This window comes from Pongo pygmaeus, chromosome 12, assembly GCF_028885625.2.
Source record: "Pongo pygmaeus isolate AG05252 chromosome 12, NHGRI_mPonPyg2-v2.0_pri, whole genome shotgun sequence".
In the NCBI taxonomy this organism is placed as follows: Eukaryota; Metazoa; Chordata; class Mammalia; order Primates; family Hominidae; genus Pongo; species Pongo pygmaeus.
Genome location: NC_072385.2, coordinates 90,751,735 through 90,767,006, shown reverse-complemented (window position 1 = coordinate 90,767,006; position 15,272 = coordinate 90,751,735). Strand labels below are relative to the sequence as shown.

The window sequence follows — 15,272 nt, the reverse complement described above, 5'->3', positions numbered from 1 at the left end:
CAAGGGGGTTTCCAGGCCAAGCAGGCTTCCAGGTTCTGTTGGTGTCTCCTGGCAGCGGAGGGCCCTGAGTGACCCAGATTCTCCTAGATGCCCCACTGTGGAGAGGGACAGAGAGGGGACCATGGAGGTGAATGAGCATGTGTAGCTGTGTGTAGTCAGTGAGTGGAAGTGGGGAGGGCAACAGCCCTGGCTTTTCTAGGGAGGAAACTAGCCAGTTTGCTCCACCCTCCCCACCATCACCACCAGCTGCATAATTTACAGGGCCTAGTGCAAAATGAAAATGCAAGATCCCTTGTTCAAAAATTATTAAGGATTTCACATAACATGGGAACATTAATCCAAGTGTGGGGACTTTCTGACAGCAAGGCCCTGTGCAGCTGCCTTGGTCACCAACCTGTGAAGCTGGCCCTGCCATGAGCGCCTTCATCCTTTGAGTCTCAAAAGAACAGAGGATGGCCAGGCTTACTTTGGGAGGCTAAGGCGGGAGGATCACTTGAGGCCAGGAGTTCGAGGCCAGCCTGGGAAGCATAGCAAGACTCCATCTCTACAAAAAGTTTAAAAATTAGCATGGCATGGCGGCATATACCTGTAGTCCCAACTACTCAAGAGGCTGAGACAGGACAGCTTGAGCCCAGGAGTTTGAGGTTTCAGCGAGCTATGATTGCAAAACCCTATCTTTGGGCCAGACATAGGTAAAAGCCAGCCAATTCCTCCACCCCCAGCCCCATCAGGGCTTCTGGAGACCTACGGAAATGGTTCCAAGTCTCCTCCAAGACACATATTCCATCCCCCCCGAGTCTTCTCCTAGTCTGGCTAAATGGCCTTAGGCTGGAAAAGGGAGATAGTTCAGCACATGCCCTGATCCCTGCCCCAGTCAAGGAGGGGGACAGCCAGGGAATGATAGCAATGCATTTATCCAGCGTTTCCTGCATGCCAGGCGCCTTGCTAAGGATCTCACCTGTATTGGATTTTCCTAACACTATGAGGCAGATAGTTTTGTTTGCTTCCTTTTGTTTGCACGGAAGGAAGGGCTTTCTGGGGTAAGAACAATGTTCCACGTCTTGACTACGTGGTTATTACATGGGGGTATACATTTGTCAAAATTCATCAAGCTGGGCACATAAAATCTGTGCATTTATTGTATGTAAATTATCCCTCAATAACTTTATTGAGGTGCATTTATTAAAGAAACGTATTTTTTAAAGTAAGGCACAGAGACTTTGAGAACTTGGCCAAGGTCAAATTCCTAAGGGATAGAGCTGGAATTTTAACTTAGGTACTCAAGAGCGGTGCCATGCCTGTGCAAAGACCCGGATCGAGGGGTCGGAAGGATAAGATCTCAGACGTAGTGGTTTCTTGTTCTTGAGCAAATTACAGGGCCTCTCTGAGCCTCGGGTTTCTCATCTGTAAAATGGGAACAAAGATAGTACCTGTGTTACAGGGTCATGGTTTAGTGCTGTCAGGGACATGTTGGAAGGGGGAGGACCCTGGGGAGCTGTACAAGGTGCTGCTTATGTCCTGCTGTTCACCCTGTAGGCTGGGGGCAAAGCTACGGGGCAGCCTCCCATGTGGCCGCCCTCTTCTTCACCCTTATCAGCCCCCGCAGCTCCTTCAACCCAGGGCCCTGCCCTATTACGAGGAAGCAGGTAGCATAGTAGGTCATGGCTGGAGCAGGACCCAGGGCAACAGGGGTGGCATACAAGGTTTGGGGTCCTGCCATTGTGGGGGGTCACTGATGAGCTTCTATAATGGGGAACTGATTCGGGATTTAGAAATGTGGAGGATGGCGGCCAGGTGCCGTGCCTCACGCCTGTAATCCCAGCACTTTGGGAGGCTGAGGTGGGCGGATCACCTGAGGTCGGGAGTTCAAGACCAGCCTGACCAACATGGAGAAACCCCATCTCTACTAAAAATACAAAATTAGCTGGACGTGGTGGCACATGCCTGTAATCCCAGCTACTCGGGAGGCTGAGGCAGGAGAATCGCTTGAACCCCATAGGCGGAGGTTGTGGTGAGCCAAGATCGCACCAAGATTACACTCAGGCCCGGGCAAGAAGAGTGAAACTCTGTCCCTAAAAAAAAAAAAAAAAGAAATGTGGAGAATGGGGCCGGGCATTGTGGATCATGCCTGTAATCCCGACACTTTGGGAGGCCGAGGTGGGCCGATCACTTGAGGTCAGGAATTCGAGACCAGCCTAGCCAACATGGTGAAACCCTGTCTCTACTAAAGATATAAAAATTAGCTGGGCATGATGGTGCACACCTGTAGTCCCAGCTACTCAGGAGGCTGAGGCATGAGAATCGCTTGAACCTGGGAGGCGAAGGTTGCAGTGAGCCAAGATTGTGCCACTGCACTCCAGCCTGGGTGACAGAGCGAGACTCAGTCTCAAAAAAAAAAAAAAAAAAAAAAAAAAGTGGAGAATAGGAGAAGGTACCTGGAGGGAGGGTGCTAAAGATCTTGTCTTTCTTAGAAGGAGGATGAAGTTTGCTGTAAACAGTTAGAAAAAAAATATCAAGTTAAGAATGTCTTGGCCAGGCACAGTGGACTCACACCTGTAATCCCAGGTGTGAGGAGGGAGAGGCAGGAGAATCGCTCAAGGCTAAGAGTTTGAGACCAGCCTGGGCAACATAGCAAGACCCCATCTCTTAAAGAAGAAAAAGAAAAAGACTGTCTTAAAAATTAAGGGTCTCCACTAAAAGAATATAAATAGAATGTATTACTTCTGCCCCCTGACCTCACCTCGTCCACGTGACCTCCCAATACTGGGCTGGGCTGTGTTTAAATATTTACCTGTGGGCTCCTCTCTACCCTGAGGAGCTTAAGTTGTGTTTATCACTTTGGTCTCCCCACCCCTGCCCAGGGCCTGACACATACTAGGGGCTGAATAAATGCTGGTAGGTGAAGGGCTTAGAATTGGGGTTAGACTTTTCTACCCCAAAGACTTAGGCTCAAACTCTACCAAACTACCCGAGGGGTGGGCCTGACCCATTGCTCAGGTGGGAAAGTGGCTCTGGGCTCTGGCCTCTTCCTGACATAGGCCAGCTCCAGCAGCTATACTCCTCTAAGTTCTGTTTTTGGGAAAATTATGTTGTTTTTATCCTCAAGGAGTCACCTGGGTCCCCAAATCCTGATAGTACCTCCATCAGTAGAGTAACACATTTCATGGATGAGAAAGTCAAGGCTCAGAGAGGTTAAGAGACTTCCCCATGGACACAAAGCAAGGTATTGACAGAGCCAGCCCAAGAACTCAGACCTCCTGGCCCCAGTCCAGCTCCACTACACACCCCATTGCCACTAATGCTGTCTCAGCCCCCAACCCCTAACGCCCACCTCGGTAATGGAGCCGGGCTGGGTGGAGTTGGCTGCTGAGAGGCTGGAGGCTTGGCTTAGGCCAGCGGCTCCTGGAAATTGGGCCGTTTTCCTGGGGCGGAAATGAGAAGCAGATGTGGCTCAGAGCTGGAGTGCAGACTCATGCCGTGTCAGGGGGCTCAGGTTACATGGGAGGACACGTGGCCGAGGTTCCAAAAACAGCCTGAAACCCCCAAAGCCTACAATGGGATCCAGCCTGGGCCTGGGGAGCTCAGTCCCGCCCCGATCACCTCCTGATAGCCCCCGAGCGCCTCGAGGAGAGGGTGAAATGGAAGGCGATGGGGTGAGCGAGGCCCTGGGCCACTGTGGCTTCTCGCTCCAGCTCTGTGTGTAGGGTTGTTCGGGCCCCTGCACCAAGTCCCTGTCTTTGGAAAGACACCTAGGAAGGGCAAGACACCTTCTGTTGGGGTTACCAGCAGCCTCCCTGCCAAGGGCTGGCTTGATGCCTATGCCCAGGCCACCAGAACACCTTTTGCAGCCTTAGGTTGTACCACTTTGCTTCAAATCTTTGGGGTAAGGGATTGATCCTGCTCACAGTTCATGCTTCTCTCAGAAACCATCAAGTCTTATGCAGTATTCAGGCAGCCTCTCTGGAGTGGAGATGAATATCAACCACTTCCAAACTGGCAGAGGGAACTGGACCCAAGGGGAAAGGGGTGAGGCAGGATTCCGGAGAGAGTGAGGTCCTGGCACAGGTGAGGAGTCCAGGAACAATCTGGCAATAGTATCACTTGGCAGAGGGATCTCTGATCTGCGCAGCCCGTAAGTGTCTCCCTTGACCAATGGAGCAGGGCCCCATTCATTTATTTATTCAATAGATGGTTCTTACATACCCACTGTAGCCAAGGCCGTGGCTAAGCCCTGAGGATCCAGAGGTGACTGAGCGTGAACTCCGTCTCCAGGACCTCCCCAACTGCCGAGGGAGACCCCACAACAACCAATGAACAGCTTTAGTGGATGGATTGATTGCTTGAACATTAAGTGCACACCGTGTACCAGCACCCTGCTAGGCTCATAGGCGCCACCAGTGAACAGAAAAGGTAAAGACCCTGCCCTAGTGAAGCTGACACTTTTCGCAAGGGAGATGGAGTAGAAAAAATAAAAATTAAAAATTGGTTAAAGAATATGTTTAGAAGGTGATGCATGCTATGGAAAGAAAGAAAAGTGGGGCAGGGGGAGGAGGGCCGGGAAGTAGGGGCTGGTTGCAGTGGTGCCCAGGGCAGGGAGGGTGGGCTACCCTGAGAAGGCAAGACTGCAGCAAAGACATGAAGCTGGCGAGGGAGATGAGCATGGTGTCTGGGGACGTGCCAAGGCCCAGAGAGAGGAGAGGCCTGCAGTGTTCAGGGCTTCAAGGAGGCCGGTGCAAGCTGGGGTGGAGAGAGAATGGAGGGTAGAAGTGAAGGTCCAAAGGGAAGGGGGACCAGAAAGGGAGGAGTCAGAGGCCACTGTGCAGTTTTAGCTTTGACCGTGAGTGAGATGGGAGGTGCTGGAGGGTTGTGAGCAGAGAGATGTGTATTGACTGGCATTTTCAGAGGACCATTTGGGCTGTTGGGTCCACAGCCAACTGGAAGGGGCAGGGGGCAAGGGCAAGGGGCAGTCGGGAGGCGACTTTGACAGTCCAGGCCAGAGGTGAGGGTGCTGCAGCCAGGCAGAGGATGGGAGAATTGCCTTGGCAGAAACTTGAATATGGTTCCAGGGTAACTTGGAGAAGGGAATGATAAACTCTGACTAAGGACGCTTTCCCTAGGGAGGTGACTCAAGCAGGATCTTGAAAAATGAGTTCAGCAGGACTGCAAGGAGCTACAGCATTCCAACCCTGTGTGTGACAGGGGCCGAAGCCAGAGGGCGCCAGGCCCAGAAGGGGAACCCTGCAATGCTCACCTCAGCTGCAGCTGGGTTAGGGGCACTTGGGTTGGGCCAGGGAAGGATGGGGCTTACTGCTCTGCCCAAGGGTGTGATCCTGTGGGCACTGGGGAGTTGGTGACAGGTTTTTCAACCTGAGGCTGCAAATCCACGAGACCCACTTTCCAATCAAGATAAGTCCCCCTGTTGCCGTGAGGGGGTTGGAGGCAGGTAGAGAGAGGAGGACCAGGTGTGAAGAAGAAGATAAGCCCCTGCCGCGTCGCAGTGTTAGATAGAGGGAGGGGTCGTTAGAATACAGGGCCAGAGGATGAGGGATTGATGGAGAGAGGCCTGTCTCTTCCTGGGGAAGAGGATGAGTCAGTTTGGGATGGCTGCATTGGAGATGCCTTTGGGAAATCAGACAGAGTCCTGGAGCAGCTGACCAAGGTGTCTGGCGCTCAGCAAAGGAGACTGAGCCCAGATACCCATCTAAGAGCCTGCAGGGACAGGAGGCAGTAGAAGCTATAGAAGTCCGGCTGGGCGCAGTGGCTCATGCCTACAATCCCAGCACTTAGGGAGGCCAAGGTGACCAGATCACAAGGTCAGGAATTCAAGACCATCCTGGCTAACACAGTGAAACCCAATTCTACTAAAAATACAAAAATTAGCCGGGTGTGGTGGCGTACACCTGTAGTCCCAGCTACTCAGGAGGCTGAGGCAGGAGAATCACTTGAACCCGGGAGGTGGAGATTGCGGTGAGCCAAGATCGCGCCACTGCACTCCAGCCTGTGCAACAGAGAGACACTCTATATCAAAAAAAAAAAAAAAAAGAAGTCCACCAGCCGGGGCATCTCCAGTTGCTGATTTTTTTTTATCCTGAGTAAGATCTGATTAGAGGTAGCGCTCCCTCCTCTTTGCCTCACTCCCAAGGCCTTTGAGAGAAGGGGTGAGAACAATCATCTTGAGAGTAAACAAGGGATCCGCCTGGAGGTTCCAGAAGCAAGTGGGTCCCCTTGGATAATACTGAGACGTCACAGGTAAGGTTTCCCTGAACAGGCCCCAGTTCAGCCCTAGGGTGTTTGTGGTATATCTCTAGTGTGTTTGGGGTCTTGGAATCAGCTTGTCTCTGGGTCTCTGCATGCAAGTGTGTGTGCTTCGGGTATGCATGTGTTATAGAAATAGCACTTATAAAATAGTAAAGGGATGTATTTTCACTTTCTATAATTCTCATTCTCCTGTGGCCCTTCAGGGTGAAGGCTAAGGTGAGGTTCATTGCCCGGGGAAGTAAGTGTAGGGTTGAATTGAAGCAAGTCATCCAGGACGGATGAGGCAGAATGGGATGGAGAGATGCAGCTACTGAAAGCAGGACTCAAGGAAGAGAGAAGGTGAGAAGGAAAAAGCTCTGTCCGTCACCCCAGTGGACACTCAGAGGGCTGTGGGGGAGACACCCCAGCTACATTTGCAGGTAAATTTCACTGCACAGGGTAGGTGGAATTTGACTCTCAGATTACAGCTGTGGGGAATTTCAGCGAACTCCTTTAGGAAAGCAGTGATTGAGGAAGGTGTAACACAAAATGGCGCCACCCAGGAGGTAGTTTAGAAATGCCTAAATAAGCAGTCTAGGAAGTGGCTCTCAGAACTCTGCCTCTTCTGGAGGGGTAGAATGCAGCCAGGTGGTCCTAGGTCCCAGGGAAAGGGTAGAAATCAAGGCCACAGGCCAGGTGTGGTGGCTCACACCTGTAATCCCAGCACTTTGGGAGGCCAAGGTAAGTGGATCACCTGAGGTCGGGAGTTCGAGACCAGCCTGACCAACATGGAGAAACCCCGTCTCTACTAAAAATACACAATTAGCCAGGCGTGGTGGCACATGCCTATAATCCCAGCTACTTGGGAGGCTGAGGCAGGAGAATCACTTGAACCTGGGAGGCAGAGGTTGTGATGAGCCGAGATCATGCCATTGTACTCCAGCCTGGGCAAAAAGAGCAAAACTCTGTCTCAAAGAAAAAAAAAAAAAAGAAATCAAGAACACAGAGGTAGGATCTGCACCACCAGCCTTGTGCGGGGACCACTCACTTCATCAATACCCCTCTCCATCCCCAACCATCACCAGTACCACCAGGGATCCCCAGGGACCAGGCTCGACCAGCCCTGTCCCATCGTGTGTGGGGAAGGTGTGTGGGAAGAATGCAAAGAACTCCACACCGACCTTGAACTCCTCTTCCCACCACCATGAGGTCTGTAAATGTCTCTCTGCACCAGGAAGAGAGACATTTGGCTAGCAGAAGAGGGAATAGGGAGAAAACGCTGAGTATTTTGCTGAAAGGAGGCTTGCTTGAACATGCAGAAATGGAGAAACCTATAGTGGGCAAATTAAAGATTTCTTTTCTTTCTTTTTGTTTTGTTTTGTTTCCTTCTTTTTGTTTTGTTTCTTTTCTTTCTGTTTTGTTTCTTTTCTTTTTGTTTTGTTTTTGTCATTCATTCATTCATTTATTGCCTGTCAACAGCAGGAAGTATCTCATTAGATCTAGATGAGAAGAGTACAAGAAAAATTAAGAAAGACGCAGGTTTTACTCATCTTGTGTGAGTCGTAGTGTGTGATTTTCAACTCCACCGCATACATGTCTGCACAAGCTTGTCTGGCCAGCTTTGTACTTTCAATTCCACTTGTGAGACTTTTCTTTGAGACTTGCTGTGTGCTTTGCTTTGGCCAGGAGTTGAGAATCATAAAATCACCAAATTCTGTATTATCTATTGTAGCATAATAAATTACTCCAAAACATATCTTCTAAAAACAATATACTTGTTTTATCTCATAGTCTTTCTGTGGGCCAGGCATTGGTAAACAGAGTAGTTCCAGCTCAGGGTCTGTCATGAGATTGCAGTTGAGATGACAGCCAAGGCTGCAGTTATCTGAAGGCTCGACTGGGGCTGGAGGCTCTGAATCCAAGACAGGCATGCCAGGTTGTTCTTCCTGTTGACAAGAGGCCCCTGTTTCTCACCACATGGATCTCTCCACAGGACTGCTTGAACGTCCTCATGGCATGGTAGGTGTCTTCCTCCAGAATAAGTCATCTGAAAGAGCAAGGCAGAAGCCTCAGTGTGTTTTATGACAACCTAGTGTTGAAAGCCACACCTCAGGGCCAGGTGTGGTGGTTCACACCTTTAGTCCCAGCACTTTGGGAGGCTGAGGCAGATCATCTGAGGTCAGGAGTTTGAAACCAGCCTGGTCAGCATGGGGAAACCCCATCTCTACTAAAAATACAAAAATTGGCCAGTCGTGGTGCCTCACTTCTGTAATCCCAGCACTTTGGGAGGCCAAGGTGGGTAGATCACCTGAGGTCAGGAGTCCTAGACCAGCCTGGCCAACATGGTGAAACCCCACCTCTACTAAAAATACAAAAATTAGCTGGGCATAGTGGCACATGCCTGTAATCACAGCTACTCAGAAGGCTGAGGTAGGAGAATTGCTTGAACCTGGGAGGCGGAGGTTGCAGTAAGCTGAGATTGTGTCACTGCACTCCAGCCTGGGTGGCAAGAGTGAAACTCCTTCTCAAAAAAAAAAACAAAACAAAAATTAGCTGGGCATAGTGGTGCACACCTATAGTCCCAACTACTCGGGAGGCTGAGGCAGGAGAATCACTTGACCCCAGGATGTGGAGGTTGCAGTGAGCTGAGATTGCGCCACTGTACTCCAGCCTGGGTGACAGAGCAAGACTCTGTCTCAAAAAAAAAAAAAAAAAAAAAAAAAAGCCACACCTCCCCATGTGGTCCAGGCTCTCCAAAAGCTTATGGTATTGCAGGGTAGATGTAAAGTCCCTAGTGCAAAACAAGATGTCTGAGGTCCAAGCAAAGTGATATGGGCTTTCTGAGGACAGAGTGAGCTACCCCAGTCAGGCAGCCAGGGAGGCTTCTGAGAGTGGGCAGAAGAGCCCCCACTCCCCTGTCCTGCCCTGAGTGGCTCTTCCCTGGAGAAGGAGGCTTGGTACCTGTAAACTGGTCAGATGGGGAAGCCTTTGGGGGCCTGGTCAAGTGAGGGGGCTGGTTTCTGTCTGCTGGGTGACAGGGGAGTGTGGTGTGGCTACAGAGAGGCTGCTAGGGAGCTCCCAGAGGGAAGGCAAGATAGGGTCCCGGAGGGACTTAGAAGTGAGGCAGGAAGGGAGAGACAGGGCTCAGACAGGGAGAGGGAAGGCAAGAAATCGAGGGCTGGACCAGTCTTCTACTTGGTCAGCATGCCATTTTTCTGGGCTGTCATCCCTGACCACAGATTCATTCATTCATTCATTCCTGTATGCCTGTCAGGTGCTGGGGTTACAGAGACAAAGGCCAGGTCTCTGTCCTCAGAGGTCACAGTTGAGTAAGGGATGATACCCAGTACAGGGGTGACATCTGTGAAGTGCGATGGGTGCATGGGGAGCATACATTGCTGGGAGAGGCCTGGGCTGGTCAGAAGGTGAGGCCTGGGCTGCTTCTTGCAGAGGTATGACAGGCACGAGGTATCCCTGGTATGAGGTATCAGCAGGCACACGTGGGAGAGTGCTGAGAGATGGAGCTGGAAGGGCCAGAAGAGGTGTGGCTCTGCTAGTTGGGTGGGGTGGTTTGGATTTCTTCCAGAAGACAACAGAGAGATTATGCAGGAATTTAAGCAGTGGTGTGGAGGGATCAGCTCCATGGTTTAGAAAGATTAGTGGGGCAGTAGAGAGAAGGTTCTAGAAAGGGTGAGTCCAGGAGGAGACAGCAGTAACCCAGGCTATGCATGCAAAAAGTAGGGATAGGGAGAGATGAACAAGTTCCAGAAGTCTTTGGAAGGCCTGGCAGCCCCCAGTCATGCCTACAGGCTGAACCCAGCCCAGCTCATCTCAGATAAAGCATCTAATTCAAGTCCTACACGGAGCCCAGGCCTCTGCTTTGAAAAATCTCTTGACCTCAGCAGTCCAGCTCGGGACGGGCCCAGCGAATCCCAACCCCAATCTGTCGTCCTCATCCCAGAGGGATACTCAGCCTATTGGACCTTGGCCTTTCTCTGGGGGACGGTGAGGCCTGTGAGTGGGGAAGCCTTGGGGCGGAACTGGCAGTCGTGGGGAGACCCCCCAGGACGCTGTGGCCACGGGGCGGCTGGAGGAGAGGAGGCAGGGGGCTGGGGGAGTGAGCCAGTAGGGAGCCGGGCAGCACACTGGCCACCTGAGAGGTGTGATGGGGGAGAACCACAGGCGGTGATTCCTGGGATGGGAGTTACCCCCTCCCCCAATTCTCAAACCCCAGACAGGAGTGAGCTGCGCTGCCCACTCCCCGCAGCAGGTGGCGCCGTCTTGCTGGGATTGGACTCCGGGCCTGTGCGGGCCTGGCTGGGAAGCGCTCTGTGGAGAGGAACGCGACTGGAGCGGCTGGGGTGGGGGGCACCCGTCCTGCGCCTGGGACCCTCACGGGGCCTCCCTGCTCCAGTCACTCCCGCCCGCCTGCCAGCCTGTCCCCAGCTCTCCTGCGTCTCCACTCTGTCCCTGTTGCCCTTCCTGTCTTCCCCCAGCCCTCCATTCCTGCTTTCGGTTGGGGTCCCGGACAGGGTCTGGTGAGCTGGTTCACTCCGAAGCATCCGCACCGCATAAGGGAACTCTCAGCCCAGCCCAGCGGGCGTTTGGCCATGGCTTGGCACCGTGGGGGGCCTCTCTAAGCAACCCCGACTCCCAGGGTTTGCCTACATTCTATGCCCTCAGGAGGTGCTCAGTGCCCCGAGCTGGGGCTTGGGGTGGAAGGGTTCCTAGGAACATATATATGAGAAAGTGTCTCACTCTGTCACCCAGGCTGGAGTGTAGTGGCGCGATCACGGCTCACTGCAGCCTTCACCTCCCAGGCCCAAGCGATTCTCCTACCCTGTCTCTACAAAAAATAAAAAATTACAAAACATACAAAAAAAAAAAAAAAAAAACCAAAAAAAAACCTCACAAAAATTAGCCGGCCGTAGTGGCGCATGCCTGTAGTCCCAGCTACTCCGGAGGCTGAGGTGGGAGGATCACTTGCGCCCAGGAGGTGGAGGTTGCAGTGAGCCGAGATTTCCCCATTGCACTCCAGCCTGGGTGATGGACTGAGACCTTGTCTCAAAAAAAAAAAAAAGCAGTAACCCAGGCTGTGCATGCAGAGAAGTAGGGACAGGAAGAGGTGAACAAGTTCCAGAAGTCTTTGGAAGGCCTGGCAGGAAAAGAAAAAAAAGGAAGGAAGGAAGGAGAGAGGGAAGGAGAGAAGGAAGGAAGAGAAGAAAGGAAAAGAGGAAAGGAAAGGAGGAAAGGAAGGAAGGAAAGAAAGAAACGGGGTCTTACCATGTTGCCCAGGCTGGTCTTGAACTCCTAGGCTCAAAGGATTCTCTTGCCTCAGACTCCCAAAGTGTTAGGATTACAGGCATAAGCCATGAGCCCAGCTCCTAGGAATCTTTGCTATGGCAAGGGGGCTTACTAATGAATGACAAAATAAATTACAACAGCTCTTGGGGAACATGCCTAGCACCTCTCAATCTCCCATCTTGCGTCAAGAAGGAAACCTGAGGGGCCCAGGGAACTCCCACTGGGCCTCCCGGCCCTGCTGGTTCCCCTTCTTTCCCCACTTCTTCCTTTCTTGTTCTTGGGGCTGGGTTCCACACTTGTCACAAAGGAGGGGAGTGTCCCCCTTGCCAGTGGACAGATCTGTGTGGGCTGGTGATGGCAGAGCTGGCCTAGGTAGGGCACTGAGTTGGGGGTGGCTGGTGGGGGTAGTGGGGCATGGAAACAGAGGATGTCCACCGCAGGCTCCTCTCTGAAGGAGCAGGTGAGGGCTGGAGGGCTCAGGAGGGAAACTTCCATAGTTTCTAGGGTAGAGTCTTAGGGGCAGAGGGAAGGAAAGGGTCTGGCTGGTGTGAGTGGTGGCTGATCCAGAGAGGCTGTCGCCCAGCCCAGGACCTGTGGGTCCCAGCCTGCCCTTCTCCCCAGGTCCTGCACTCCCTAAGGACAGCTGCCATCATTTGTAGACTCTAAACTGGTGTCATTGCTTTGATAAGAATGAGGATATTTATGAGACAACAGAGCAGAATATTTTAGAGAAGGGCTGTCTGGTAGCACAGAGGTGTCTGTTCCCCTGGGACACCTGAACTCCGATACTACCTGCCCCCAGGTTGTCACTCATTTCCTCCCCTCAGCTGGGGTGGGTGGGAGGTTTTGTGGGTCCCTACATCTCAGTTCGATTTCAGCCTGAAATAAAAAGCCAACTTGTCACCCTTAGTCTTCCTAGGGATGGGATGCCTTCCCTGGAACGAGCTTCTGGTTCTGCTTGAACTTTTAGGTGGTCAGTGTAGCATAGATGGTATGAGTTTATGTGGTGAGTTTATGTTGACTGTGAACTTTTGTTTCAAAGCACACCTGGGCAGGGACAGGTGGGTTGATGCCGAGAAGGCTGAGAGGGAGGAAGTGTGAGCCAAGGGAAGAGATGAACATGTGTCTGAGAAGGGAGGACCAGGGCAGCCAGGCAAGAAGAGGCCGTCACTGGCAGCTGCTTTGTCACTGCTGGGGAAAGAATGCCCAGGGTGCTCTGGCAGTGAGTGTGGGGCTGCTACAGGGAGGAAGGGCTGGGAGGCGGTGGGGAATGCACTTAAGGCTGGATCAGGCAGCAGTCAGAAACGTCCAAAACCTGGGGGCATGCTGGTGTGGGGCGGGGCGGGGGGGGGGGTGGGCGGGGAGAAGAAGGGATGATGATGAGTTCTCAGACATCTTGGGCAGCCAGTTGGAGGGAAGCTGGGCTGGCAAGGCAGACTTTGGGAACTGCTTTGTATCTGGAATTTTCCGACCAGTGTAGAAGTTGTCTCCTGAGTTGCTATTCTGTAAGAATGTATTATATAACTTCTTGCCTAATTTGTGGCTAAGGGTGGCATTGCTGATAAAGCTACTAACATGGCCCCTTGAGCATGACACGGGTAGGGAGTTGAGGCCCCCAGCCCACAAGGAGCTTCCCATGCAGCTGGGGAGGCAGCGCAAGTGCTCAGTGAGATGCGAAGCTGAAGAGGAGCGTCCGTGTGGGAGGTGCCAAGAGGATGGGATCAGGGCAGGCTCAAGGTGGACTTCTTGGAGGAGGAAGGAGATTCTCAGATGGAGAAAAAGGACAGGTTTCCAAGATTATGAGAACACTGTAAGCAAAGGCACCAAGAAGGAGTGGAAAGTTTGGGGGATGGGGAGAGATGGAAGGACACTAAGAGCTTAGCATACAGAAGACACTCGAAGGAAGGAAGGAAGGGTAGGAGAGTGGGAAGAAGGAAGAGGGAGCTGAGAGTTGCTCTCAAAGGGATGGGGGCAGGTCTCTGGTGTGACCATCCCCCATGAGCCAAGTTACAAAAGCAGCCTAGCTTGAGGAGCCCCACAGTGGACCCTCAGCTCACCAGCCTCTGTCTTAGGCTTACTCACAAACATGAAGCTGGGGCTAAGAAACAGGCATGTGACTGCTTGCCCACCCTTGTTTGTCCTCCTCTAGGGCCTAGTGTCACCAGTGCCTTGCTGGGTAGCAGCTGCTCCAGTTCCCTGATGGAGATGGGGCTGTTTGTCACTCTGGGGTGACTGAGGGGCCAGTAACCCTCCACCAAGATGGCAGCACAGCCACACAGGAGGGCTTTTGTCTCATCTTGACCCTCCTGGGAGGCCTGGCCATGGCCCGAGTTTGCTCAGTGTTAATTATTGACCAGGTACCCAGGGACAGGGCCCCGCTGTCCAGCTGGATGGAGGGCACGTGGGGCTGGGGCCTGGGCCTCCCAGGGAATCAGGTGGGGCTCACCTGGGGCCAGGGGAGTGGAGGGCGCCAGCCTTGAGTAAGGATCAAGGAGCCCCAAATGCCTCCCCTACGGCTCCCCAAGCCCAGGATTAAATGTGGTAGAAAGTGCCCAGGCCAGGGTGGCTGGAGATACTGTAGGGAGAACATCCTCATTCTTACCCTCAGAAGGACAGGGAGGAGGGGGAGAAACACCTTTACCTCAAAAAGGAAGGAGATGGAGGACAGACAGAAGACCCCAGGATGAAGATGTGAGGGTCCCTGAGCTGTGTGGAGCTGCATGCTTAGACCCGGAGTCCCCACCTGGAGCAGCACATGGCCACAGACACCCTGCTCAGGCCCTCTGATGGAAAATGCCAGCCCAAAAGGGTGTTAGGAGAGCTGATTCATTCTAGGCCAGAGGGAAGAGGGATGAGAGACCCCCCCCCAGTCCTGGCGGGACCATGACCACCTCTGGTTTCTGGCCCTGTGTGAATATGGCCTTGTCTACCCCAACAAGGAGGCCTCAGCCAAGAGCAAGGAGGAAGGTCCACAAAGGGATGTGTATCAAGAGGCAGGAGGTAGAGGAGGAGGGGAGAGAGTGAGTGATGCTGTTTAGAGCAGGACCAGCTCTAGTGCTTGTTATATGTGTATGTGATCTTGTTTGATCATCCTAAACAGTGATGGGAGCAGGGTGCTATTACTATGGCCATTTCATAAACGAGGAAACTGAGGCATAAATCGTGCCACTTGTCCAAGTCCTGGAGCTGGGAAACAGCAGAGCAGAGGCAGTCTGACTCCTGACCTGGGTCCGGTATAACTCTGTTATCTGCAGGGAGCAGAGCAGAGGGGCAGTGCAGGAAGGGGAAGGGGCTCCATGCAGCTGCGGGTTGCAGAGAAGAGGCCCAGCAGCCCAGGCCTCTGGCTCAGGGCATGCCTTTGAGGTGGAGGCGGGGTGGGAATCTGGCTTCTTCTCGATAGGGAAGGAGAATGTGTGTGCTGGCCTCTGGGTGTCAGGCAAGTGTGTCTCAGGCTGGTTTGCTCCCACAGCCCCCACCTCCTCTTCTCGTGGGGCTTTACCTGTGAGAAGTCAATATTGATGTTTTATGACCCAGGATAAACACACATTTTTTTCCTCCCATGGAGGGTTTATCTGGTCTAGAGGGTTAATCAGTGACCACTTGGAGGTGGGGGAAGCCTCTGAGAAGAAAGCAGCTATTCAATTCCAGCCCTTTACCCAGCCTCTCCCCTTCCCTCCTCTCCACTACCACCTCCCCTCCCACCCTCCAGTGGGGACTGACCTGGCCCTGCA

The 15,272-nt window shown here is 52.7% G+C and overlaps 1 protein-coding gene across 1 annotated transcript; it reads left to right on the top strand.

Moving 5' to 3' along the window:
• Positions 1-9,842: 9,842 nt before the first annotated feature.
• LOC134737830 (uncharacterized) lies at positions 9,843-13,773 on the top strand. Its single transcript, XM_063649028.1, has 3 exons — positions 9,843-10,251; positions 10,472-10,988; positions 13,691-13,773. The coding sequence occupies exons 1-3, from the start codon at positions 9,991-9,993 to the stop codon at positions 13,771-13,773; spliced, it is 861 nt and encodes a 286-aa protein (XP_063505098.1). The 5' UTR covers positions 9,843-9,990.
• The last annotated feature ends 1,499 nt before the right edge of the window (positions 13,774-15,272 follow it).